General features: G+C 51.8%; 1 protein-coding gene across 11 annotated transcripts in view; it reads left to right on the top strand.

Moving 5' to 3' along the window:
• GAS7 (growth arrest specific 7) overlaps positions 1–25736 on the top strand; it is a 222100-nt gene that overhangs the window by 119287 nt on the left and 77077 nt on the right. For 6 of the 11 annotated variants that reach the window (XM_013981322.2, XM_021067872.1, XM_021067879.1 and 3 more), the window contains one exon: positions 16994–17114. In XM_013981322.2, coding sequence (XP_013836776.2) covers positions 16994–17114 — 121 coding nt within the window. Of the gene's footprint in view, positions 1–1984; positions 2533–5524; positions 5677–11626; positions 11797–13082; positions 13103–16993; positions 17115–25736 lie in introns of those variants that run through there. The other 5 variants (XM_021067873.1, XM_021067874.1, XM_021067880.1 and 2 more) reach the window with 5 other exon arrangements.

Raw genomic sequence — 25736 nt, 5'->3', positions numbered from 1 at the left:
CAACGCCGGATCTTTCACCCACTGAGCAAGGCCAGGGATTGAACCCGCAACCTCATGGTTCCTAGTCGGATTCATTAACCACTGAGCCACGACGGGAACTCCTCCATAGCCTTTTTAATTCCACAGAACCGGGGGGGCCCCGAAGGTGGAGGGTCTTGCCTGTCTAGGTGCAAAGGAAGTTTTGCTTCAGTCTTCTCTGGAGCGGGATCCCATTTCCAGGAGCAGAGAAGGACCTTGCTCCTGTCTGTGTGTTCCAGGGCATGGCTGGTCCCGCGGCTCAGGGTGTGGGTTTGCATCCGGCCTCTCCTCCCCCGCTACAGAGAGACGATTACCCCGCAGCCTCCTGCCTTCTCTTTGCTTAGGGGCTGGCCTGGGGCCATTTTACAGATGCAGATTTAGGCTTGTGGATAGACTACATTTTGTTTATCCATTCATCCGTCAATAGACAGGTGAGTTATATCCACCTTTTGGTTAATGTGAATAATGCTGCTGGGACCAGGGGTGTACAAGTATCTATTTGAGTCCTTGCCTTTGAGTCTCGTGGGCATATCCCCAGAAGTGGACAAGCTGGATCATATGATAATTCTATGCTTAGTTCTTTGAAGGATTGCCTTCCTGTTTTTCAGAGCATCTCACAGTTCCATCGGCAGCGCAGAAGGGTTCGGGTTTCTCCGCATCCTGGTCAATACCTCTTCTTTTCTGGGTTTCGATAGGAGCCATCCTAAGAGGTGTGAGGTGTTATCTCATGGTGGTTTGAATTTGTATTTCCCCAGTAACTAGAGATGTATCTTTCCAAGTGCTTTTAGGCCATTTGTGTATCTTCTTTGGAGAAATATCCTTTGCCCTGTATTTTATTTATTTATTTTTGTGGCTGCACCCACGGCGCATGGACGTTCCCAAGCCAGGGACTAAATCCAAGCTGCAGCTGTGACCCGAGCTGCTGCCATCAGACTCTTTACCCCGCTGTGCCATAGCGGGAACTCCTCCTTGGCCCGTTTTAAAATCAGGCTGTTTGCTTTTTGTTGTGGAGTCTCACCTTTTTTTGCGTCCAGGGAAACTGCAGCTCCTACTCTTTCAGCCCCTTCTGGTGGTAACAACAACAGCAACAGCACCTCGCATCACTCTTGGGCTATGCCAAGTGTTTACACGGATTTTTTTCCCCCGTTTAATCCTCACAAAGGCATTTTGGGAAAGATAACTGTGATTGTCTCCACTTTACACTGACGCTTAGAGGCCTCGCCCTGTGTGTCACAGCAGGTAAACGGGGACCCAGCAAGGGCGTGACCCTGATCTGACTCTCTCCCTCCACGATGGTGCTGATGGCCCAGCCGCCACCCGAGGAGCTGGCATTGACAACCTCTTCCTAAGTAGACGCTTCATGCATGTGTTTGAGAGAAGAAGTGAGAGTTGATAGGAAACCACCAGTCCTTAGGACCTCAGTTCCTCCGGAAAACCCTATTTACTTCGACGTAAAGAATCAGTTCCTAAAATCCCAAAGGTTTGCATCTGAAAGCAAACCCAGAAATGCATGACCTTTTACATGCTAAACCTTCGGCTGCTCCAAAAAAGCCTTCTAAGTGGTGGGACATGATAATATTGACCAAGAATCCAAGACCCTGTCCACACTCGTTGGTGGAGGCAGTGTTGCTCCCAGGGTCCAATGCTCTTTTCACTTGAAACGAACAGCTTTGTGATCACAGGTGGCTCTCATCGTAGGTGCCCGCTGTCACCTCCCTTTTCCCGCCTTCTGTCCAGGTTTGGAGGTGATGAGGGTGGAGTGAAGACGGGCCCGGCAGCTTTCTGGCTCTGGTTGGGTCTAACACAATGGTTCTTTGGGAGAGCGTTCTCCATCCTTTGTATGTGGGTTTTTATCTGGCCTTGGGTTCGCGCAGCTGGGGCTGGAGCCGGGGCCAGAGCCGTGACTTCGGGTTGGGAAGAAGTTGGCGGAACATTCCCCAGCAGGGCTGGGGCAGACCCAGGGAGTCCCGCCTAAAATACCGCGGACAAAGGCGCTCTTGTCCACAGGCCTGGGGGTGGGAGGCGATCTGGTCAGTGACACAGGCTTGGCCATTGTGTGTCCTGACCTCAGCCAACTGATTTTAGCTGAGAAAGGGGAAAAAGAGAGAGTGCAAAAAAGAAAAAAGAAGGAAAAAAAAAGGAAAGAAAGAAACAAGCCAGCAAGCAAGCAAGCCAGCCTCCGGATCCTTTGCATCTGGAAAGTCCAGAATGCATTGTCAGTTTCCTCCCAAGAGCCGGAGCAGATTTGGAAGGAACTGTGCAATGTAGTGGGTTCTTTGTGAAAGAACAGCGACGTGAAAAGCCACAGAACATCCTCCGGGGTGCCTGGGGCCCTGACCCTGGGGTGGCAGCTCGCCTGGGCCTCATTTCCCGCAAGGGGGCATGGAGAGGAAGCTGGCAGGGGCCTGGCCAGCAACCCTGGGGACTTGAGGCGGAATCCCTGGCTCTCTGAGTTCACAGCCCTCTCAGAAGATGAGCTCTTCTCCGGGGGTAAGCACCTGCTCGCCGGCCCAGGTCTGTTCTGCTCGCTTCTCCCCTGCAGGCTTCTAAAGTGGCTTCACCGTGGTAAAGAGGCAGCTCTGAGCGCCCTCCGAGAGGGGGGCTCCAGCTGAGCCTGCGAGGCCTGGTGTGTCGGGGGCATCTGTCAGGGGGCCCGGGGGGAAAGGGAGCAGAGACGATGTGAGCGGTGTTGGAGAAAGCAGGAAGGGAGGGGGCGGGGATAAGGTGGCAGAGGGGACGTTTGTGGAAGGACCGGGACACGGAGCTGTTGTGTAGCTTGTGGTCCGGACCCTGCCTCTCCCTTTCTCCCCAGCCCGGACCTTGGCTTCTGCCCACCCCACCTTCTGCACCGTGGCCCAGTTCCAGCTGGGACACTGTTGGGTGAAAGCCCATTGGGGGACACAGCTCCCCTGAAGGCATCTGCCCAGTGGATCCAGTATCTGCCCCGTGGTTCCAGGCTGGGCTGGATGCGTGTGTCCAGTTTGGTGGTGGCAGCAGTGGCCGCCATCAAGGTGATGGATGCTCTCCTGAGACTTAGGGAGCGAAGAGACTTATTTTGCCAACCTCTCTGCCCCTCAAAGTCAGACTCCCTGCTTCTTTGGAGGGACCTCTGAGCAGCCAGGATTTTTGTGAACCACTCTCTTGAGGTTCTGGACAGTTGGGGAAGGCCCAGGGTCCACGGAGAAGCTCTTCTGTCTCTTCACCAAACCCTCCTCTGTTCCACTGGCTGAGTCAAAAGCAGCATCTCTGGTTTGGGCATGGCTGCCGGTGGAGGCCTGAACCCTACCAGGAGGAGAGATGGGCTCATCGTCCTGGAGCAAGCGCTGGCGGGCCAGGGGACCTAGGAAAGCTGGGCTGCTCAGAGCTTCAGGTGCATGTGAATTGCCAGGGGCCGTTATAATGTAGAGCCTGGCTCGCGGGTAGGGCTTGGGGCTCTGTGTTTCTAACCAGCTCCCAGAGGACACCGGGGTTGCTGGTGCAACGACCACACTTGGAGAATGACTGTTATAAAGAAACCCAGACCAACCAACCCAGTTCTGACCGTTAGAGCTGCCCAGGAGCCAGCTGCAGAGCACTGGGGGTCCAGTGGGCCTGGCCCTGGCTGTGGGTGGTGGCAGGAAGGTTTGTGGGAAGACGGGATTAGCAAAAAGATGGACACTGAGGGGCATTCGGGGAGCAGGGTGCAGCCCGGTGAAGCTCTTGGCAGAATTGAGGTGTGGGGGTCGTTGGCCATTGGCCAGATGTACCCAAGCTGTGACGGGCTCTATTTGGGGTGCAGTGTGTGCAGTGAGCAGTGGCGCTGATTGTTCTGCCAGCAGGTCCAGAACAATCCTGCTGGAGCCTGCCTTTGGTGCAGGGCGAATTCTAACTTCAGACACAGGGAATCTCAGGATGCCAGGTGAATGTCTGGTTCTAGGCAAGATAGAGTGTGACCATGTGTGGCTCTGGGGGTGACCGGGGAGGGGCAGACACAGGCCATCAGGACAGAGGCACTCACCAGAACTCCCCATGCTGAGAGGTGGAGGCACGGAGCTCCGAGGGGTTGAGGCAGAAGCCCAGGTGTCTGGGGCCCGGGCAGCGTTCCAGGACCGTCCGATGCCTCTGCATCACGAGTCTACACTTGAATGTGACTTTTTCCCTCCTATAAAAATGGCACTTCCGTAAAACAGACAGGCAAACATCCAGAACCATCGAGTATTATCCCATATATTCGAAACACAAAGCCACCCTGGAGACCATCTGTCCAACTTCCGTATTCTTGAGATGAGGAAATTCCGCAGTGGCAGAGACAAAGCCCGTTGCTCAAGATGTCACAGCAAGGCAGCGGCCGCTCCCGGCTTGGCGCTCTGGCCTCCCTGTCCTTGGCGTGGGGCTCCCAAGCGGTGGTCGATCCCAGACCGTGACAGTCATGACCTTGGCTGTCCCCTTTGTCTAGTTGAATCCGCACGAGGAGCCAAGGCTTCCAAAATGGCAGCTGATGTGGGTTGCTTGGAATCGCACCCCTTCTGACTCCTAGAAAGGCGTCCTGGCCCTGTCCGCCTTAACCTCCCTCTGGTGCTCATGGTTCAGTGCTGGTTAGGACTGGCTGGGAACCAGCTCCCAGGGTCAGAAGTCTTTGACGGGCATCGCTGGGAGCACGGGCCATTGGCACTGCAGTCGCTGGAGTGCATTTCCAAGGAGAGAAGAACGGCCGCCCCAGGTTTCCCTTGGTGCCTGGGGGCCTGTACGTGGCATCCACAAAGCCGGACCCACTGGATGGCGGCCGTGGGCAGGCCATCTGAGACACCCACCGTTGTGCCCTAATGAGCTCCAGTCTGCCTGCCTTTAAAACGGCACCAGCTCCCCCGAGGAAGCCTGCTTTTGCCCCCAGAGCATCTGTGGCAGCAGCCGTGTCACCTGTCCTTGACGTTCCTTTCTGGCAGGCAGGCTGCTTTCTGCGAGGTACCGAGCGTCTGGCTGCCCAGGCCAGCGGCGTTCACCCCTCTCCCTCACTTCTGAGGGTCTTACATCCATTTCAGACAGAGCGGAATGCTTGGGAAATTTGGTTATGGGGTTTTCTTCAGAGTCATAATAGCTTAAAGTGCCAGAAACAACAGCATAAGGCATTTGGGGGTTTTGCACCTTAACACTAAAGAAAGGCTGTATTTCTCTTTCTCATCCCCTCCCCCCTCCCAATTCCAAGGGCTGGCAAAACTCTCATTCCTGGGTTTTACTCTCTGTGAGGGGAATCGGATCTGGAATCATCTAGAGGGGTCTTTACCCCACCAGGAGCTCCCGAGGGAGCGTGGTGCTGGTGAACAAGCCTCAAAATATCCTTCAGAAGCTGCTTCTAGGACAGGATACTTGATATCAGCATAGATATAAACTAGTATAGAAAATCTAAGATGTGGGGGGTGGGTTGATTTTAAAAGTTTTTTTTTATTAAAGTATAGTTGATTTACAGTGTTGCGCCAGTTTCCTGTATCGCAAAGGGACCCAGTCGTCGGTATATATATTCCTGCTTTAGGATGGATTGGAGAACCCTTGCAACGATGAGACGTGCTAGACGCTGCTCCACTTTCTTCCTGTGCTAAGCAGGGAAATTTCGGTCCTTAAGAAGCCAGGACCTGTGGCATAAGGAGGAGAATGAAGGGTTGAACCTCCCCACAGAGGCGTCAGGTATAATGCTCCCAGTTTAGTGTCCTGGGGTTGGGCATCAGTGTAATGGTTTGCAACTTTTATTCATCACTGCATTTTTCTGGGGTCTTTTCTGAGTCTGGAGTGAATGAAGCGGTTCTTTCTAGACTGAGAGAGTCTCAGACCTCTTCCTCTTTGGAGCCCAAAAGAATTTGGTGCAGGGGAAAAAAAAAAAAAAAAAAAAAAAAAAAGCAATGTTTCATGACCGTTTATGTTCCTTGTCAGGAGGTCTCTGGCACCTCTTTTATTTATGTGGCAGTGGCTTTTGCAGGTTTCATTTAAATGCCTCGAAACTTCCCTTGTGGTGGTTCTGGGCTCCGTTACAAGAGATGTTCTGCAGGGGTGGAACCCCAGTGCTGGAGGGCTGGCTGCCGCTGGTTTTACAGAGGAAGGGGCACATGTCCAGAGAGGCGGAGGGCACGGCGTAGACAATAGAGCTCGCTGTCTGGGGTCGCGGCCTCTTGATGCCTAGACCCCTGTGCTCTCTGCCCATGCATCTCCAGTGCTGAGGTGGGGGTGGGATGTCAGGACAGCCCCGGCTATTTTTATCTGCCGGGGGAGGGGTCGGAGGAAGCCAACTTGTCAACAGCTGGTCAGGAAGCTGAGTTGGAATAAAATGTCTCTGTTAATCACAAGGTGGTGAGCAGAATCACTTGGCTTTTTCCTGCTCAGAAGCCAGAGCTGGACCAGGCTGCGGGGAGCTCGCTGCCTTGCCCCGGAAAGCTCCGGAGCCTCGGGATCAGACAGACCTGAGAAATGGGACAGAAGTGAGGGGCTTTCTCTGGGGTCCCCCAAGCTCCTGGAGACTCCAAGAAGGGGAGGCAGCTGTGGTTCCCCCTTTTACTCCTGGAGCCATTCTCTGTGTTTCAGGGGTACCCCCTTCCCCCTGTGGCCTTCACCGTGGCCATGACGCCTCTGGACACCTGCTCCACACCTCGTAGGCAACGAGAGAGGCCTCAGTGTTCGGTGGCACGATTATGCCGTTCGGTCAATGTGGACATTCTCCCAGGAGATGCTGGGGAGTGGGCATGTCACAGATCCCTGTCATGCTGGCTGGCGTCACCAGGAAAAGGACCGGCCACGCAGTCTCACATTTCTTGCAGCGTCTCCTCCAGAATCCTGTTAATTGGCCCTTTTGTCTTATACCTGTATGGCAGGTGCGAGGGTACTGATAGGTCTTTTCTTCCCGGTCAGTGACATGGGGTTCATGCAGGAATGTGTGCTGGGCCCACTTCCTACGGGATCGATTCCTTCCTACCCTCTGCTATTCGGCCCCCAGATACTTCATGGCTGTGAAAGGGCCTCTGCACCAGGAGAGTTCATTCATCCAGCTCGTTCTTGTCATTCGAGTTACTGCTTGCAAAGCTTTTCATCCATCCTTGCCCTGCCGGAGACCCCTTGGTTTCCAGTTGGGCGAGTTTTCCCGCGAGGGTTGACTTCCTGTATCCTTGCATGGACCACATTGTAATTGTGTTCATCAAAATTCCTGGTTACCCAGATCACTCCCTTCCTTTTTAGGGTCAGAAAATACAGAGTTTATTGTTCTGTGTCCTTTCCCGGTTCGGTCCCAGTGAGTTGATCCCCCCGCCCCCGCCGCCGCCCCCAGGAGGCACCAAGGGGCTTGCTGATGGATATTCAGAGTGGGCAGGACCCTCGCAGAGTCTCCAGGAGCCAGACACGTCTGCAGTGCTCAGAGAGGTTCAGCCTCCAGGCCTAGAGCTGGCAGCTTTGTGGGGACCAGGAGAAAAACCTCATGGCAGTGATGTCTACCTCTTGTCCACCAGTGGCAGCCACAGTGTGAGGCTGCCTCTGGCTGCCTCGTGGATGGAGGGCTGTGGCGAGTGGGGGGATTGCGGAATCGAGTAGCTGATGCAGGCAAGGAAGAGCGAGGCAGTCACTCACGGGGATGGGGCCAGGGGCTGGGAAGCCCAAGTGAATCACCCTCTGGGCTCTGGTAGACATCACTCTAGGAGGCTTCTGGTGGGGTGCAGGTGCAGCATGAGCAAGTTGGGAAGTCAAGCCAGAGGGATGGGATCTCTGCTGTGAAAGGGACCCCGTTCATCCAGCCACCCCAAGCAATGAGCCCCGAGGACACTTGGGTACCAGGTTTAGCAGAATCCCGGGGACATGTCCACTTAAGGGATTGGAGGCTGGTTGGGAAATGTCCTTTGAAATGGACTCGAGGAGGAGTTCCCACTGTGGTGCTACAGGAGGGGCAGCATCTCTGCAGAGCCAGGACTCGGGTTCAGTCCCCAGCCCGACACCCTGGGTTAAGGATCTGGTGCTGACGTACCCACGGCCTAGGTTGTAACTGCGGCATGGATCCGATCCCTGGCCCAGGAACTCCATATGCTACAGGGCTCCCCGCCCCCCCCCCCAAAAATAGACTCAAAGACATTTTGGATGCAAAGGCACAACATTTTAGATCAATTTTAAAAATAAATTTTAAAAGAATAAATGTGGCACAAAAATGAAATAAAACGGACTCAAAGAGGCAGCCCTGCCAAGCGGGTGATTTCTTTTTTTTTTTTTTTTTTTATTTTCCCACTGTACAGCAAGGGGGTGAGGTTATCCTTACATGTGTACATTGCAATTACAGTTTTTCCCCCACCCTTTCTTCTGTTGCAACATGATTATCTAGACATAGTTCTCAATGATTTCTAATGGGAGTGTGAGGATGCCCGTGGAGGGCTGGCCACAACCTCCCACGAGGCGGTCACGTCTGCTGAGAAGTTGTGCACAGAGAGGAGTGGAGGAGAGAGAGGCGTCCCCGTGGCTCTGTGGCTTCTGGCGGGCAGGGGCTGGAGGCGAGCCTTGAGGTTTGATTCCCATTCACAAGGGATCAGGGGAAGCAGAGCAGCTCAGATGCAGGCTGAGCAATAGCTGCAGTCTTGTCTGAGCGCTGAGCCCAGCTTTGGCTCTGAGGGCTTCTGGGAGCAAACGGGCTACAGGTGAGGTCTTCCAAAAGCCCTGGGCTCCTGAACGTGCCCTCATCCATCAAAGAGGTTTGGACCCACCCTGTCCACCTTCGTGGACACTGGGACTCAGGATTCCTCGTGGAGGCACGTGTATGGGCTTCCAGGACCCCTTCCTTTGGCTGTGTTCCCTCTGGCTGGAACCTGCCCTTCTCCAGGAAAGAGAGGGAAACAGATGCCAGCGGATGGGAGGGGATCTGAATTGGGCAGGTAGCTGGCCAGCTGCTCAGGAGAGGAGGAAGAGGTCGTCGCTTTATGGGGTTGGGAAGAAGAGCGGGCTCTGCTTTCCTTTCTCGCGGTGTCCTTGCTGCTTTCTCTCGTCCCTCCTGATCTGTTTTAGGATTATCTGGAGTTTGGGGTGCAGGTCGTTTTCTTTTTTTTTCCCACACTCTATATTGGGAAGGGTGACACATACACATGTTCTATAACTGGGCTTATGTGATTATTTACACGTTTTTTAAGCTCCTTTCAGTGTTCAGCCGTGGTCCTCTTCATTCTTCACCTGTCATTGTTTTTTTGCTGTGTTTTGGCTTTTGGCCGCACCCGAGGCACGTGGAAGTTCCCTGGCCAGGGACTGAACCCGTGGCACGACAGTGACAATGCCGAATCCTTAACCGCTAGGCCACCAGGGAACTCCATCCTGGGATTGTTTTCATCTTTTAGGCACCCAGAGTGCATCTTTAAGGCACCTGCTTGGTCAATAGCCTGAACCCTTGTCTGGAGAGCAGTGCATTTTGATCACTTGCAGTCGTGAAAGATCGTGGCCGCGGAAGACGGGCTCAGCATTTTCTGCAGGACAGTCCAGGGGTGGAAGTGTGGCCACAGAGGAGCCCCTGTGCGCCTTTAAGGAGACACCCTCCTCCCGCGTAAACGGTGGTGGGACTTTATCCTCTTGGCTGTGTAGCTCTACTGCTGGAAGGTGCCCTCTTGTTTGGCCTGGAACAGGGCGGGACCTTCGGGCCTGTCTCCTTGGAGCTGGGGGAAGTTTTCTTTTGCCCCATCAGCCTTGGCTTGTAGTTTCTCTTCTGTTACGGCTTTTGCGCTGGTCTCCTCTTCAGGGACACCGAGCATCCAATTCTTGGTCTCCTCTTCGGTTGCCTGTGCTTTCGTGTCTCCCCATTTCCTTTGCGTTCCGGGGACAAAACTCTTCTCTTTGTTTTGTACCTAACGGATCTTTTCTTCTTTTTGCAATACTCCTTCTGTGTTCTGTTGCAACCACTGCGGATGTTCCTTCTGTTCCTACCTTTTCCATTTCCCTACAGTTTTGAGCACATCTTGTCCCTTTTGGATATCTATTTATTTATTTCTGTCTTTCTGTCTTTTCTACGGCCACACCCGTGGCATATGGAGGTTCCCAGGCTAGGGGTCGAATCGGAGCTGTAGCCGTCAGCCTACGCCACAGCCACAGCAACGCGGGATCCAAGCCACATCTGTGACCTACACCACAGCTCATGGCAGTGCTGGATCCTTAACCCACTGAGCGAGGCCAGGGATCGAACCCGCAACCTCATGGTTCCTAGTCGGATTTGTTAACCACTGCGCCACAATGGGAACTCCTTGATATCATTGAAAAAAAATCAACTTTCCTTTTCTTCCCCCCATGAGTCTGTTCTCTCTTCATGACCTCTTGCTTTGGTATTGTAGATGCCGTATCTTCCTCCCTCTTTGGAGGCTGCTAAATGATTTCCTGGCATTTTCCTTCTGGAGACCAGATGAGCTCAGGAGAAATTTGTGCTGCTCCTAAGGCTTCTGGATACTGTTTCTTGATTTATTTTTCTGCACTTCAAGAAACCCTGTATTATCTTGTCTCCCACACCTCCTGTACTCAGAGCTGAGCAGTCCAGCCAGACCCATGGAGAGCTGGGATTTGTCACAGCAGGGCACACGCATTGCCTGGACTGCCATGCTCTACTTCTTTGGTGAAATAGCCTCTCAAATGTGTTTGAAGCCCAGTTTCTACAATTCCCAGTTTCCTTCCTTCTATGCATCCATCCATCCATGCATCCATCCAGGGTTCTGGGTACTGGGCTGAGACCTAAGCTAGGAACAAGACGATGGATATGGCCTTGCCTTCCTGAATCTCAACGTCTGTTTCTCTCTTACATGGCCTGTCCTCCTCCACCCCTCTGTCTGGGTCTCCAAATCTCTCAGCCCTGGCAGAACATGAAGATGCTGCCAACGCCCGTCTTCTCCCCACCAGCCTGTAGGACTACCCGTGAGGACTACAGTTCCCAGAATGCATGGTGTTGTGTCCTTCGTCCCCTTCTTCCTCCCCAGCTATCTTCTGAGTTGCTCTCCATGGATGCAAAGGCTGCCAGAGCCAGAGAGAACAATACTTACACCTGGGAGACAGAGGAAAGGTGCCCAGGATTCTTGTAGACGCTGACCCGAGGCTGGCGATGTTGATATGGGAGGTGGGGCCCTGCCTGATGCCTTGTGTCTTAACCCATAGCCAAGGCTTGTCTTGCTTTCGGAAGCTGTTCCCAGCTTTGTGGAGGAAACTCTCCACGCTAAGCAGGTGTCCAGCCCAAAGGCATGGTGTGGCCGTGACTCTCCACGCTTCGGCCCAGCCGGGTCGTGGTCTTCTTGGTGGCTCCCTTGCCGTTCTGTCCCTAATTGGCTGACCCATGTTGAGTGACCGTGGAGGCCACTCCTAGCCACTGGATCCAAGACTGCCCAGGGCGAGCTAGTAACACACCAGGTTCTGGGGACTGATGCCTCCCAGGCCCCCCGGCCGTGTCCTCCCCGCTCCGGGGTGTCCCAGCTGGCTGTGTGGTTGGGGAAGGGAGAAGTTGCTGGAGAGTTCTTTGTGGAGAAACCTTCAAGCAGTGCCAATCACGGCACCCGGCTCATTAGCAGTCATTGCCATGGCAACGGGTCTGCCAGAAAGTGGCTCGTTAGGCTGACAACTTCAGCACTGTTATATATATAGATGTGGGTGGGGGGAGTGGGGGTGTGGGGCCCCGTGGATATGCCTTTCTTTAGCGCTCCTCTTGCTTCTGGGTTTGGGGTGTGAGAAGACGCGGATTCGGGGGGCCCTTAAAACGGTTTGATCCGGCTGTGAAATCAAGTGCCTAAAGACCATCCGTTACCACCGGCGAGCAGCGTTTGCTCGCATCTGCGGAAGGTAAGACTCAGGTGCTTCTGGAAGTCTCCTGAAGGGAGAGGAGTCCCGGGTTGAACTTGAAGAGTCAGGGAGGCCGTGGGGAGCTGAGGAAGGGGGTTCCTACTGCCTGGAGGCTGCAGACAGGAGGGAGTCGCTCTTAAAATAGTCTATGTGAAGGGTCGGGGCTAGAGGCTTGGAGCCTTGCCTTCTACATGTAGCCATGCAAACGTGGTCTTTGGAATAAATTACTAATTTTCTGTGCCCAGTTTTGATTTTAGGAGTGATGTCTCCATCGCTCCTTCTAAATAAAGCTGCAAGCCAGTGTCTTCTGAGTTCCTTGAGCATAAGACTCACCTAGGATACATGTTAAAAGGAAGCTTCCCAGGCTCAAGGCTGACTTGGTGTCCAAGACAGGGCCCCCGGAATCTGTACTTGATCTCGTATCCTGGGTGACGAGAGAGGGAGTCCCAGGCACCACACTTTGAGAGACGCTGCAGCAGGGGGACTTGGGTTTGTTTGTTTTGTTTTTGCCTTGCCCGAAGCATGCAGAAGTTCTGGGGCTAGGGATGGAGCCTGCACCGCAGCAGTGACGACACTGGATCCTTAACCCTTAACCCACTGTGCCACCTGGAAACTCCCTAGGGGGATTCGTTGTTAGTCTCTGGATGACTGCTCTTCGTTGCCTGCTTCACCCCCACCCTCGCCGGATCAGTAGCCATCATTAAGAGGTCTTTGGCTGTGTTGTTTTAAGTAAAGGAGACAAGGAAGTCAGCCCACAGCCGGGGAACGTGACGGCTTGGACGTGGGTGGTGATATTTCTGCACGTCTCCTGGGAAGGCATATGCTCATTTGGAGACGGTGAGACAGGCAGGAGAATCAGGCCCAAGTTGCCACCTTCCTTGGGTGGGAGCTGGGCTGTCAGGTGGTCCAGGTGCAGATACAGAGCTGATCAGGGACAGCCGGGGAGAGATGGGCCGAGGGTAACCGGGATTTGGGTAACTGGGCAGAAATCTCTAGAACAAAGCGACTACTTTAAAGCTTGGTCTTAACATTTAAGCTGTGCGACGTTGGGTGAGATATTAAACTCTCTGAATCTCAGATTTCTCCTTTTAAAAATGGGGGAAAAATGGCATCTCTGTGGCAGCTTGCGGTAGCGAGGAAAGTGTGCGAAGCACCCGGCCCAGTCCTTGGTGCACGGCAAACATTTGCTGAGCAGAAAGACCTGATCAGTTGGTACACATGGGATCTGAGCTCAGCTGTTTCTTGAGTACCTCCTGGACTGGAGTTCTGCAGCGGTCTCGAAACTCTGTATTCCATGGGAAATAGGGTGAGTGGATGGTGCGTACATGCCTCCATTTCAGAGGCCAGAAGACCCATAGTTTTCTTCAGATTCTCAGAGGATGGGCTCTCGTATACAGTTGAGCAGGTTGTTTACTGAACAAGGGGGCACAGATTGCAGGGAGGGATCAGGGAGGCTGAAACCCAGCCTTGCATTCAGAGGGCTGGCCCATCTGGAGAAAGAGGCAGCGTTTTCTGATTCCCACAAAGCCATCCTGTGCGTTAGGTTTAGAATTTCTGAGCGGAGGAAACTGGCTTCACCTGCCCTCATTCCCACTCCTTCTGATCTTGTTCATTGTAGGTGGGGGCTCCCCAAGCTCTGGGCCAGCCTCACCCGGGCTTCTAGGTCCTGTTCCCATGGGAAAGAGCAGCCGGAATGGAAGGGGAGAAGCCACAGGACTAGGGATGGGAAGGGAAGGATTTAAGTTGGAAGGAAACTAATTAGAAGAATAGGTTTGGCAGAGACCTTAATTACTGGGTAGTTACACACTGAATGCTCTTGATGGCTGTGGGGCAGCAGGGGGCCTGCCCTTCCACTGCCACGGGGAGTGAGGTCCTGTTGACAGACTGGGCCTCTTCTATGAGAGCCTGCAGGTGGGGAGGCCAACTTTTTTTTTTTTTTTTTTTAAAATACACCGAACAGAAATTTACCAGCAGCGACACTGCGACATTTATCCACGCACAGCTGTGTGCAGTCGTCGCCATCGCCCCCCAAAGGAACCCCTGCACCCATTTTCCCCTCCCCCCAGCCCCTGGAAACCGCTAATCTGCATTCCCTCTCTGGATTTTTCTCTTCTGGGCATTTCATGTAAATGGGATCACACAATATGTGGCGTTTTGTCTCTAGCTTCTTCCACTCAGCACGATTTCCAGGTTCATCTGGGTTGGCATATATTATTACGGCTCATTCCTTTGGGTGGCTAAATATTTTTTTGGGAGCCACAGTTTGTTAGCCTCTTGTTCGTCCCTTGATGGATGCTTGCGTTGTTTCTGCCTGTTGGCGATTGTGGATAATGCTGCTGTGAACACGGGTGTCCAGGGTGTGTTTGAGCGCTGCTTTCGGTTCTTTCGGGGTGCACGCGGTTGTCCCCACCTCTTTGACTCCTGACTTATTTCAGGTCAGCCAAGAGGAGAAACTTTATGGAAGAAGGGAGAAGGCACAGGGGACCGTGGCTGCCCTTGGATGGTGGGCAGAGCGGGGCCCCGGGGCCATGCTTGGAGGTGGGGGTGGAGACTGTCTTTGCCACAGTGACCAAGCCAGAAAGTTGGCTGAGTTGGCCCGGGTGCCCTGTCCCCTCTTTCAACACATCTCGGCCCTTCTGGGCTCAGCATCCAGGATGCCTCCCCCCGACCCCCTGAGTACGTTCCAGAGGGTCCTGCATCTCCTCGATGGAGGAGACCTCAGTCACGGCCCCTCCGTGGGCATCACTGTCCTCAGAAACCTGGGCCGCTTCTGACCCGACAGTGTGGGGTCAATTACCTAGTCATGCTAAAGAGAAAAGTCACGTAGCTATGGAGACAGGACAGATGTCCTTGATGCTATTTCATAGGTGGGCCTTGGAGGGACACAGCTTCCGTCCACTCCTTCCACCAGCCCAGGGGTCTTCTCACCAGAGCACATGAGCCAGCTCGACATTGCCCCCCCACCCCATGCTGGGGGCATCTGGTGACAGGCATGACCCTGGATGGCCACTCTGTTATCAATCTCCAGGGCATCTTATACAAGCAGGCTAATATCATCACCCCCCATTTCACAGAGCTGGCAGTAGACACAGCTGCTTGAGTCATTTCCCCGGGTCACATAACAGATAAGTGGCTGAGTCAGGATTGAACCTGGGGCCAGAGGGCTGGTTTTCGCTCTGTGTCTGGGTCCCTTGCTCCTCTGCCATCTGTTTCTGGCCAGTCCATCTCTGAGCCTTGCTGAACACATCCTAACAATGTCTCATTTCTTACCAAGGTATTTAGACCAGCGCCAATCTGGCCGTTCCATTCTTGGATGCTGTAAGTTAGCTGAACTCAAGCGGAAGCAACCTGGTTCTAGAATGTTTCTTTCCTCAGCCAAGCCCCCTGCCCTCCCTGTTCCTCCTTTGTTCCCAGTTCCATTCAGCCAGAAGTCCATCTCCTGCACGTGGTTTTTTTGTAGACATGCAAACATGGCCCTCATCATAGGGCTTGCAAGTAATTTTGACCCCCTTCCAATCTGGAAGAGGCCAGAGCAGTGTCTGGACGCACAGGTAAACGTGCTCAGGTGTGTGCTTGGGCTCAGTGGGTGTGCTCTGCAGGTGAGCAGGCCTCCTGGCATCTGTCTGGTGTTCCCCCCACCACCACTGCCCGGTAGTTCTAGAAGCCGGTCAGAGAGGCTCTGTGAGTTAGCAGGTGCAGAAAACAGACGTGATCAGGGCATAGGGGAAGGCTTTTAATTAAATCGTGAAGATTCATAATGAAATATACACCGCCCCTCCGCCCTGGGCCACTGGGAGGCTGTGTTTACTCAAAGTCCCAGGAGCTGTTAGGATGGATCCCATCCCCCCAGGGCCTGCGGGGCAACCATAGGAAGCAGAAGCACGTGGTTTTGCAGCTTCAGAAAAGCTGACAGCAGTCCGGAAGCTGTGTGCTTCTGCTGCCTGCTTTCAGTCTCTGTTTTCCAAAGCCGTGGTCATCAGTGACCAGAAACTGCTTCTGTGCCATAGAGGGGGGATGCTTGAGGACACTTAGGAGCTGATGAATTTTAATATTTCTGAACAGGGTCCAGCTTTGTTGAGAAATTCACAGCACTTCTCCTTGTGTGGCTGAAATTCTGATTTTAGTCAATTTGCTTTCATCGCAAGGAACAGCAATTGTATGATGGGCTAATTTGGACCTTCTTTCCTTATTTTTAAGTGTTCTTGGGAGTTCCCTGGTGGCTCAGTGGGTTAAGGAGCCAGCATTGTCACTGCTACGGCTCTGGTGACTGCTGTGGCACAGGTTCAGTCCCTGGCCTGGAAACTTCCACATGCTGCAGGCACTGCCCCCCCCCCAAATGTTGTATAGCTGTCAACTTTTGTTTTTGTGTTGATTGAAGAAAATTTAAATGGAAGAGAGAAGCAAAAAGAAAAGAGTAAAAATTCCCCATAATCCCACCACCAGAAATTGCCTGATTTAGCCTTTGTATCTGCCTCTTCCTTCTGTTACATTTTTTTTCTTGGATTTTTTTTTTATTTTTATTTTTTTGAGAAAAGTACTACCGAGCATAGTAAAAGAACTAAACTGCGCATCAGTGTGTACGACGGGAAGGAAGTCTGTTTTGACTCAGGTCCCCAGTTGTCTTTCCCAGGGTGATTTGGACACTTGACGAGAAACCACCATTAGCTCTTCATTGATTCCCAGCATCATCACGGCAGCTTTTACATCTCGTTTTGTTGAGACTTGCATTAATTCCTCCTAAGTAGGTTCCCACAGCAGGTCCTGGCCTTGTCTGCCGCTGTATTCAGAGGTCCTGGGGATTTTCACATTCCACAGCAGGGGCTGGGGAGTGACCCCCCCCCCCCACACACACACACTCGTAGGTGTGGCACCCCGTGAGTGGTTTTCTAGGGGCTCTGGAGGAGAAAGCCCAGATCTGTTAACTGGCTGACATCTTCCTGGCCTCTGGGGGGAGCTGTCCCTTCTGCGGTGGTTCTGAAAATCCAGGTGCTCCTCCCACCTGAGGCTCAGGCAACCCCAGACATCACACCTGCAGCCTGGGACCTCCCGCCGGGAGGCCTTCGGGCCACGTGCGAGCCCCCCATCCCCCCACAATGTCGAGCCATCCCAGGGACACCTCATCTGCCTCCGACTTCCTGGTTGAAAGACAGGTGCAAAAGTGCCCCATGTGTGTGACCTTTTCTCTCCTCCTCCACAGAAGCCTGGTATGGTCCCCCCTCCGCCTGGAGAGGAAAGCCAGACTGTCGTCCTTCCACCTGGCTGGCAAAGCTACTTATCCCCTCAGGGCCGGCGCTACTATGTCAACACGGCCACCAATGGTGAGTCCAGCTCTGGGTAGCATCCTGTGCCAGTCCTGGGGGGGCGGGGGTCCCATCTCCCTGGGGCGGGGGGCACTCTCCTCCTTCCTCCACCTCCTGGGTTTTAGACTTTCCTCTGGACATCGTCTCAGAGGCCGCAGGGGAATCTTGCCTTCCCTGCAGGGCTGGGTGGCAGTGGACCGAGCCTGTGGGGGGAAGGCTTCCCTTCAAGGTTGGGGTCATCCTTGGAACCCCACAACCACCGGGCATCTTCGTGGAACTCAGCCTCCTGGTCTGGAGCTGTCAGGAGGGTTTACGGTCCACAGCTGGTTTAGATCAAGTTAAACGGGTTCAGCTACTGCCTCATTTCTTGGAACTTGGAATGCACCAATTGAATTGATGGGATCTACTGATTGATTGAGAGTGGGGTTTTCCTAATTTCTCAGCATTGCTCTCTCTTCCCTGAAGTTTCTCACTGGCTGGTGTTTCTTAGACTGTCCTTTGGGAAATGCTGGGGCTACGTATGGATTAACAGGGGTTCCCTGTGCATGTCTGAGTTGAGACATTGTTGTGGGCGTTGCTTCACAGTGACTCCAGGATCCCAGCATGTAGGCTGTAGAGTGACCTGCAAGAAGGCACAAGAAGGGTTATAGAAGGAGGAGTGGCAGGATCTATAACAGAGTGGGTGGCGCGCTGTATAGACTGTGGTCTTGGGCCGGGCAGAGCAGAGCCAGCCAACAGCTCTGTCTCTGACCTCCGTGACTCCCCAGGGAAATTGCCGCAAGAGAATGGTGAGAATGGAAACACCGAAAGTGACATTTGGTGGGAATCACAGATGTGTGTGCTGAGGCAGAAGGTGACTCCTACTCAAATCCACCTGTTGACACCTCGCTTTCTCATCTGCGCCCACCTCACTCACAGCCACCTCTTCTCACCTGACGGGACCGTTGATGTGGCTTATGTTTATGCACCTGCCCTTGGGGGGGACCTGGTGACAGGAGAGCCAGCTGCTATCTAGAAGGAGCAACAGAGAAAGCAGCTGACAGCTGCCACTCGGGGCGTCTGGTTTGTTTGTATCCCTTGGCAACCTGGCCTTCTGTGGGCTCGAGGGGGGTTCCAGTTGAAGAAGTAACCGGAGTTTCTAGGAAAAGGGAAGTAAGGCTATTTCTGACTATTCTAATCTTAAACTTCCTCAAAATAAACACATGAGCAGCTTTGTACTGTTATCAGACTTTGAAGTTTTAGGAGAACACGTGTTTATGTGCAACGCCTCATCTGTAAAATGCAGAAATTGGACGATATGACCCTGAGATCATCAAGATTTTGGCTTGAGAGCCTCCTCCTGCCCACTTGTATCTCCATAAGCGTCCTATCTTAATAAATCTATTTCTTGCCTATCAAAAAAAAAAAAAAAGGGGAGTTCCCGTCGTGGCGCAGTGGTTAACGAATCTGACTAGGAACCATGAGGTTGAGGTTCGGTCCCTGCCCTTGCTCAGTGGGTTAACGATCCGGCGTTGCCGTGAGCTGTGGTGTAGGTTGCAGACGCGGCTCGGATCCCGCGTTGCTGTGGCTCTGGCGTAGGCCGGTGGCTACAGCTCCGATTGGACCCCTAGCCTGGAACCTCCATATGACACGGGAGCGGCCCAAGAAATAGCAACAACAACAACAAAAAAAAAGGATTTGGCTCCATTCTTCAATTGCAGAGAGGCGGGGGCTAAAAGTGGCTTTCTAAAATCTAACTCTTCTTTCAAAAATAGCTCTGGAACAAACAGTCCATTGACAGTGGCCTCATTTGACTAGCCCCCTGTTAATTAAGTGAGTAGTTAAGACCCATTTTAGATGGCCAGACAGTGTCAGGCAGCCTGTTTTCTGAGGCCCAGACATTAGTAAATGCCATAGGTCAAGCCTTTCTTTTTGGCCCTGGGTTATAGTGATCCCAAGAGACTCCAGGCCAGGGGTCAGCAGGCTTTTTCTCTAGAGGTCCAGGTAGTAGATGTTTTAGCCTTGGAGGCCCATGAGGTCTTCGTTACAGCTATGCGACTCTACCGTTTTCACATGAAAGCAGCCATAGATGATAGTAGACCCACGGCGCAGCTGTGTTCTAAGAAAACTTTATTTGTGGACACTGCAATGTGAATTTCCAATAACTTGGATGTCCGGAACTAGGCTTCTTTTTTCAACCATTAAAAAAAAGCTGACCTTGGAGTTCCCATTTGTGGCTTCTCCGGTTAAGAGCCAGACTAGTATCCATGAGGACGTGGGTTCAATCCCTGGCCTTGCCCAGTGGTTTAAGAATCCGGGTTGCTGTGAGCTGTGGTGTAGGTCGCAGATGCAGCTCAGATCCCGTGTCATTGTGGCTGTGGCTTAGGCTGGCAGCTGTAGCTCAGATTCAACCCCTAGCCTGGGAACCTATATATGCCACAGATACGGCCCTAAAAAGGAAAAGAAAAAAAAAGTCGATCTTAGTTAAGGAGTTCCAATGCCCATGAGATGGCATATGGAAGTTGGCCCACAGGCCATATTGGCTGCCCAGCCCTCTTGGGACTCCATTGTCCCCAGTCCAACTAGCCCTGTTCACCTCCTCCAACTCCATCTGCCTTTCAGAATCCTGGCTCCTTGGTCTTGCATTCTAGACACATGCCAGTTTCATTTTTTTTTAACTCAATAATCAAACAATTACATGTATTATGTACACATAAAATGTCAAATTATTGCTAAATTACCCACAAATAATTTTACTGAACCTAATAAAAAATCTAGTAAAACAGTACTTCTCCATAGGGACAAATTTTACTCCCAAGGGGGCAAGTCTGCAAAGAATTTCAATTGTCCAAGTGGGGGAATATCTTGCCATCCAGGGAGTAGAGGCCAGGGATGCTTATCCACATCCTGCAGTGTACTGGACGTGTCAGTTCTGGTCATTCACTGTTTCATTCATTCCTTATCTCATTGATCAATTGACGCATTCATTCAACAAGCATGTATTGGGCCTCAGATATGTTCCAGGCAGAGTATTGGGTGCTGGGGATATAATAAGAACAAAGAAGTAGGCTCGGCTCTCATTGGGCGTATCTTCTTTGAGTGGAAGCAGATTTTAAGTGAATCCATATTTGATATTTGATTACACTGGAGCAGGGCTGTGAAGGAGGCATCCACAGCCTTCTGCCAGCATGTTCCAGAGAGACCCTGGGAGGTCAGGGGAGGCTTCCTGGAGGAGGAGGCGCCCTTTGGCTGAGATGGGAAGGCTGACAACATCAGGCACGTGTAGGGGGATGGTACGAACCCTGACCATCACGTGAAAGATTCTGCTCCTTAGTTTTAAGGAACCAGGAAGCCCAGCTGTCTTTCCGATTCTCCTCCGGAATCTTTTCTCAGACCCGTTTTGTCTGGCTGCTGGGCTGCTTTGTAAATTTTTGAACTTGACCACCCTTCCACAGAAAGGTACTTACCAGAACAGCCGCTCGCCCTTCTCACACCTGCATCTGTCTGACCCCCTGATGTCTGGAGGCATTTGGAGGAAAGCCGCATCCACCTTTCTGCCCCAACTCTTGAATCTCTCCTGCTGTGTAACTCAGGCCAGAGCCCGGCACCACTGTGCAAGAAGCTGAGCCCCTGCTCTCAGCCGCCACGGGCCATTTCTCTCTTCTTCTTCTTCCCATCTGTCTACCTTTCTTCCAAGCTCTTCTGCTCTCCCTTAATCCCTAATCACTCCTTTGGCAGAGGGCGCTGGGGCACAATAGGTGTTCTGTCCCCATTTTTACACCGTGCACAAATATAAGGCATTCAAAGCCCAATTTACATTTGTATTACCTCACTCTCTCGGGCTAATCTGCTTATTTTCAAATCCATTTAGGATTTTCTGCCTGGGGATTGTCACAGGGCTGGGCTGTGGGGATTCAAAATCAAGCCAAAGGCCATCCTGCCTTCCAAGACTGCAGTTCTGAGGGAGTCAGAGAAGCACAGAAACCGATCAGTGTTGCAGGTGTTGGCATGAAAATCTGGGGGCTCAAGGAAGGGGCTCCCCAGCTTTATCAGGGCATCGGACGAATCTTAGTTGGGGTGGGGGGAGCTCACTGCGGGGGCAGCGTGAGCAGAGGCCAGGCAGCAAGGGGAAGGCTCATGTGTCCTGCGCAGTGAGAACACAGAGAGGGAGTTGGGATCTAATCCCCTAAAGACCCTGTGGGGGCACTTTGAGGTGTTGGGGCTTTGCCCTGGGGGCATGAAAGCCATGGAAGGATTCAGAGCGGTGGCTTGACATCCTCAGCATGTTGTGGCAGGATTGCTGGAGCAGCAGAGCAAAGGCTCTGAGGATGGTGAGCGGGGACCAGGCCGACGGCGTGAGAAGTGATGAGGTAGCCGGGCATCTGAGCTGTGGCCCCGGAGGAGGATAGGCTCTGTCAGGTGGGACGTGGCAGGTCCCAGAGGGAAGAACGCTCAGATGCCTCTGCGTTTTCTGCCTTGCATTCTGGATCCCTGCCGGGAGAACAGGAGACTCGAGGGGAGGAATGGGTTTGGAAGAAAGCAGATGAATCCGCATTGAATGTAGGGTTCCTTGGGGGACCTTCAGGGAGGGGGCCAGCGTATGTGGATGGATGGGTCTGTGACTCGGGGTGATCTGGGCTAGAGATGAGACTCAGGGGGGCCATGCGGGCGCATGGCATGGCAGGTGGAGAGCAGGATGGGTTTTCACCCCCATTGGCCCCTTGGTCTGACCCCAGGATAGGGACTGACCAATCTGCCAGTGGTGGCCCAGACCATGCATTTCATCATCGGAGGAAGAGGAAGTCAGAGAATGCTGGAGACCCCCCAGGGCAAGCCTCCAGGAGAGAGCAGAGTGCTGCTGGACCAGGCTTCAGGGGTGGGGCTCAGAAAGAGTTGTCACCCTGCAGCTGGCAGTGTCATGAAAGGCAAAGGAGAAAAGGTTGTCAAGACAGACCGAAATCCAGATGAGATTTATGGTAGGGGATATTTTAAACCCTTGGGGGAAAGTGCAGATGATCTAATAAATCGTGTTGGGCCAGATGGCTCGCAGGAAATTTCGGTGGGTAAGTTAATGCAGTGATGCTGTTGCTTTCGTATCAACTCAGCAAGACCATCAGAGCAGACAGGAGGCCCCCATCTCCCCTTATCTCCTCACAGTCTATGGCTCCCCAGGGCACTTCATCAGGCAGGGTGGTCCTGAGCTCAGGCCCCGGGAACCCTGGAGGTTCTGCTATCAGGAAATCGCTTGTGCTACACGGTTCCAAAAAATGCTCCGTTCCACCCAAAGTTGACTCTGTTGCCAAAAATGGGGGTTGTGTTTAGTTTTTGGATGTTGAGCTATTATCAATAGCCAGCCTGTTCAGGGACCTGAACTAGTGTCAAGGAGGAAACCTCTTATTTGTATAAGATCTTTATTTATTTGTATCAGATCTTATTTATTTATTTGTGTAAGATTATTTGTATAACCTCGCATTTGTATAAGATCATTGCATTTCAGGAAATATAGCAGAAAGCTACTCCCTTCGTAATAGGAAGGCCACATCTGATCACTTAACGGAGATATGGTTCGAGGTATTCACATCTTTTTTAGCTGTTGTCTAGAGTAGAGTTTCCCATTTGGACCTTGCAGGGCTATGTGAAGCCAGGAATTAAGGCCAAGATCAGTTTTGCTTAGTTATGAGTCTGTATTTGACCTCTTGTGTATATATTCATGTCTGTCTACTTTAAATTGGACAGTTTCATTTACCCGTGTCTTTTATTTCTAAACTGAAGGTGATTTAAGAGGGAGCTCCGTAGCCCTGTTTCTCTCGAAGGCAGAGCCTGAGGCAAGGATTCAGTGTTGACATCTTGTTTAGGAGGCGTAAGCCCAGAGCAGTGAGAGTGGGTGAGAGGGCCAAGGGGGTAAAGAAGAGGTGATGCTGGGTGGCAGGGCCACTGAACTGCAGAGAGATCCAGCAGGTCCCTCAGCAGGTGTGTTCAAGCTTTGCAGAGAGGAGCCAGGCCTTTGCGGAGTTTTATGAGCTCCCCTCCCTCTCACCTCCTGTTTCTGATTGGCCACGTGTCTCCTCGTGGGAGAGCTGTTTCATCGACCCCCAGCAGCCTCTTGGGGAGCGTGACTCCACCTCCCCAGAATGATGCTTCATCCAAGCCCCAAGGCGGATGGTCATTGGAGAAATGGGTGGGGTACCAACCAAAATAGAAGGAGGTGGGCATGTGAGGAAGAGCCCAGTGCCTGGCCCAGCACTGTAAGCTACGTGCTGTGCTGTACATCCCTGTCTGCCGGCGAACCTTGAGACTTAATTATTTATAGGGTTTCAGTGGCCAGTGACTTTTACTCCATAGTCATCCATCCTCAGCCGGGGGTGGTGTGGGGTCGGGGGGAGTCTTCCAAATCATTAAACACAGAGGTTGGCAAACTACAGCCCTTGGGCCAAATTCAGCTTGCAGCCTATTTTTATAAATAAAGTTTTAGTGGTTCACAGCTTTTGTGCTCTTTTGTTTTCCTGTTGCCCAAGATGGCCAAGTTGAGTAGAGTCCAAATCTCTCACAAAACCCCAAATATTTATTCTTTGGCCTGTAAAAGGAAAATTTGGAGTTCCTATGCGGCTCAGCGGCTTAAGGGTCTGACGTCTCTCTGAGGATGCAGGATTGATCCCTGGCCTTACTCAGTGGGTTAAGGATCTGGCGTTGCCGCAAGCTGCGGCGTAGATCAAAGAAGCAGCTCAGACCAGTGTTTCGGTGGCAGTGGCCCAGGCTGGCAGGTGCAGCTCCCATTCGAACCCTAGCCTAGGAATTATCATAAAGGGCGGTGGGGGGGGAAGCTTGATGATCCCCAGTCTAACAAATAGAACTCATTCATTTTACACAGGGGGAAGGGAGTCCCTTACGTGGTAAAGAGATTCTGCCAAGGTTACCTGGCCATTCAGAGGCCAAGCTTTGCCAGGTTCCCCCGTCTTCTACCTTTTCCTTTTTTGGCCTCAGTATCCAGGAGATGGGCATGGGGTATGGGGGGTGATTTAATTTGCAATAAGGATAACTGAGTTCATGATTAGTAGGAAAAATAATCCGAAATAACTTTTGTTTTCAGGGGAAACACAACTGTTTTCTTAGCGTGTCCGCTGAAACCCAGGAGAGCTGGGAATTGTTTTTCAACTCTTTTGACAAAGAATTCATATGTGTAAATGTGCTATTATGTTTGTGAGGGAAGCTTGGTGCATTAAACCAAGATTTGAGCTTTTGGATTCATTTGCCACATAGTCGGCACTTTACTTGATTTCTTGTTTTAATTTTTCTTGAAATGAGTAGATTCCCATTTAACTTTATTACCCACAAAGCTAATGTGAGTTTCCGGAGAAGTTTTCTGATAGAATGCTTTTAAAAGCATTCTTTGAGCTTTTCTCTGCAGCAAATAATTGGATACTTTTCTAACTACCCAGATAGCATTGTCCTGATCATTTCCTGTTCGTAAAAGTCACCCTGAGAAACTCTTACCCTAAAAACATCCATGTTATTTTCTTCTGTCCATCTGTGTTGAACAAATGTGGGACTAAAGAGACATTTTTATCTGGCACATCCAGTTGATTGAATTAGCTGTGTGTGCTTGTGCACTTGTGTGCGTGCACGTGCGTGCTCGCGGACACGTTTCTTAGTTTGGCTTTATTGCTTTTCTTTAATGGACTCTTGGTGGGAGGCTGTTAGACCTTAAATCTTACTATTAATCTGTTTCTGTGTGGGTTGTATTTTTTTCTCCCAGATAATTCGTTTTAATTTAAAATGTTAACGTAACGCTATAGTATGTAACACAGCCCTCATTTTCAGGCGTTTTTACAATTGATAATCTCTTGGAATTTTGACATATGCTAAGTGGGTTAGAGACTCATGATCACTGAGGGTGAATTGAAGACCCATAAAATCAGAAGACAGAGGGGACAGGCAGAATTGTATTGTTTGATGGTGTCACTTTGAAAAAGACTTCTTATGGTCAACTTTTTCTTTTCTCAGAGTACTTAACCCTTTTTTTTTTTTTGGAGTATGTAATTTTTGTAGTTGTTTATTTTCTTAATTTTTAAATGATTTTTATTTTTTCCATTATAGTTGGTTTGCAGTGTTCCATCCATTTCTACCGTACAGCATACTGACCCAGTCACACATACACACGCATTCTTTTTCTCCCATCAGCCTCCATCCTGTTCCATCACAAGTGACTGGATATAGTTCCCTGTGCTACACAGCAGGCTCTCCTTGCTTATCCACTCCAGATGCAAGCGTTCGCACCTATTAACCCCAGATTCCCCGTCCATCCCATTCCCTCCCCCTCCCCCTTGGCAACCACAAGTCTGTTCTCGAAGTTTATGGTCACCTTTCCTCATTGGCTCTTAAGTGGGGTCACTGATTAGCAGCAAATGGTTCAGAGGTGAAGCAGAAAGCGATGTGTGCAATTTGACCCAGCCATTCCGCTCCTAGATAGATACCCAAGAGCACTGGAAACACGTGCACACAAAAACACACACATGCATGTTCACGGCAGTATTGTTCGTAATGGCCAGAAACACCCAGACGCTCCTCAGCGGGTGGGTGGATAAACACCATGTGCTACATCCCTCCAGTGGGACATTAGTCATCCATGAACAGGGACGGAGGACTGATGGGTACATGCCACCA

This window comes from Sus scrofa, chromosome 12 (assembly GCF_000003025.6).
Source record: "Sus scrofa isolate TJ Tabasco breed Duroc chromosome 12, Sscrofa11.1, whole genome shotgun sequence".
Classification (NCBI taxonomy): Eukaryota; Metazoa; Chordata; class Mammalia; order Artiodactyla; family Suidae; genus Sus; species Sus scrofa.
Note: the sequence above shows the minus strand (reverse complement) of the source record. Positions and strands in the feature narration are given on the sequence as shown.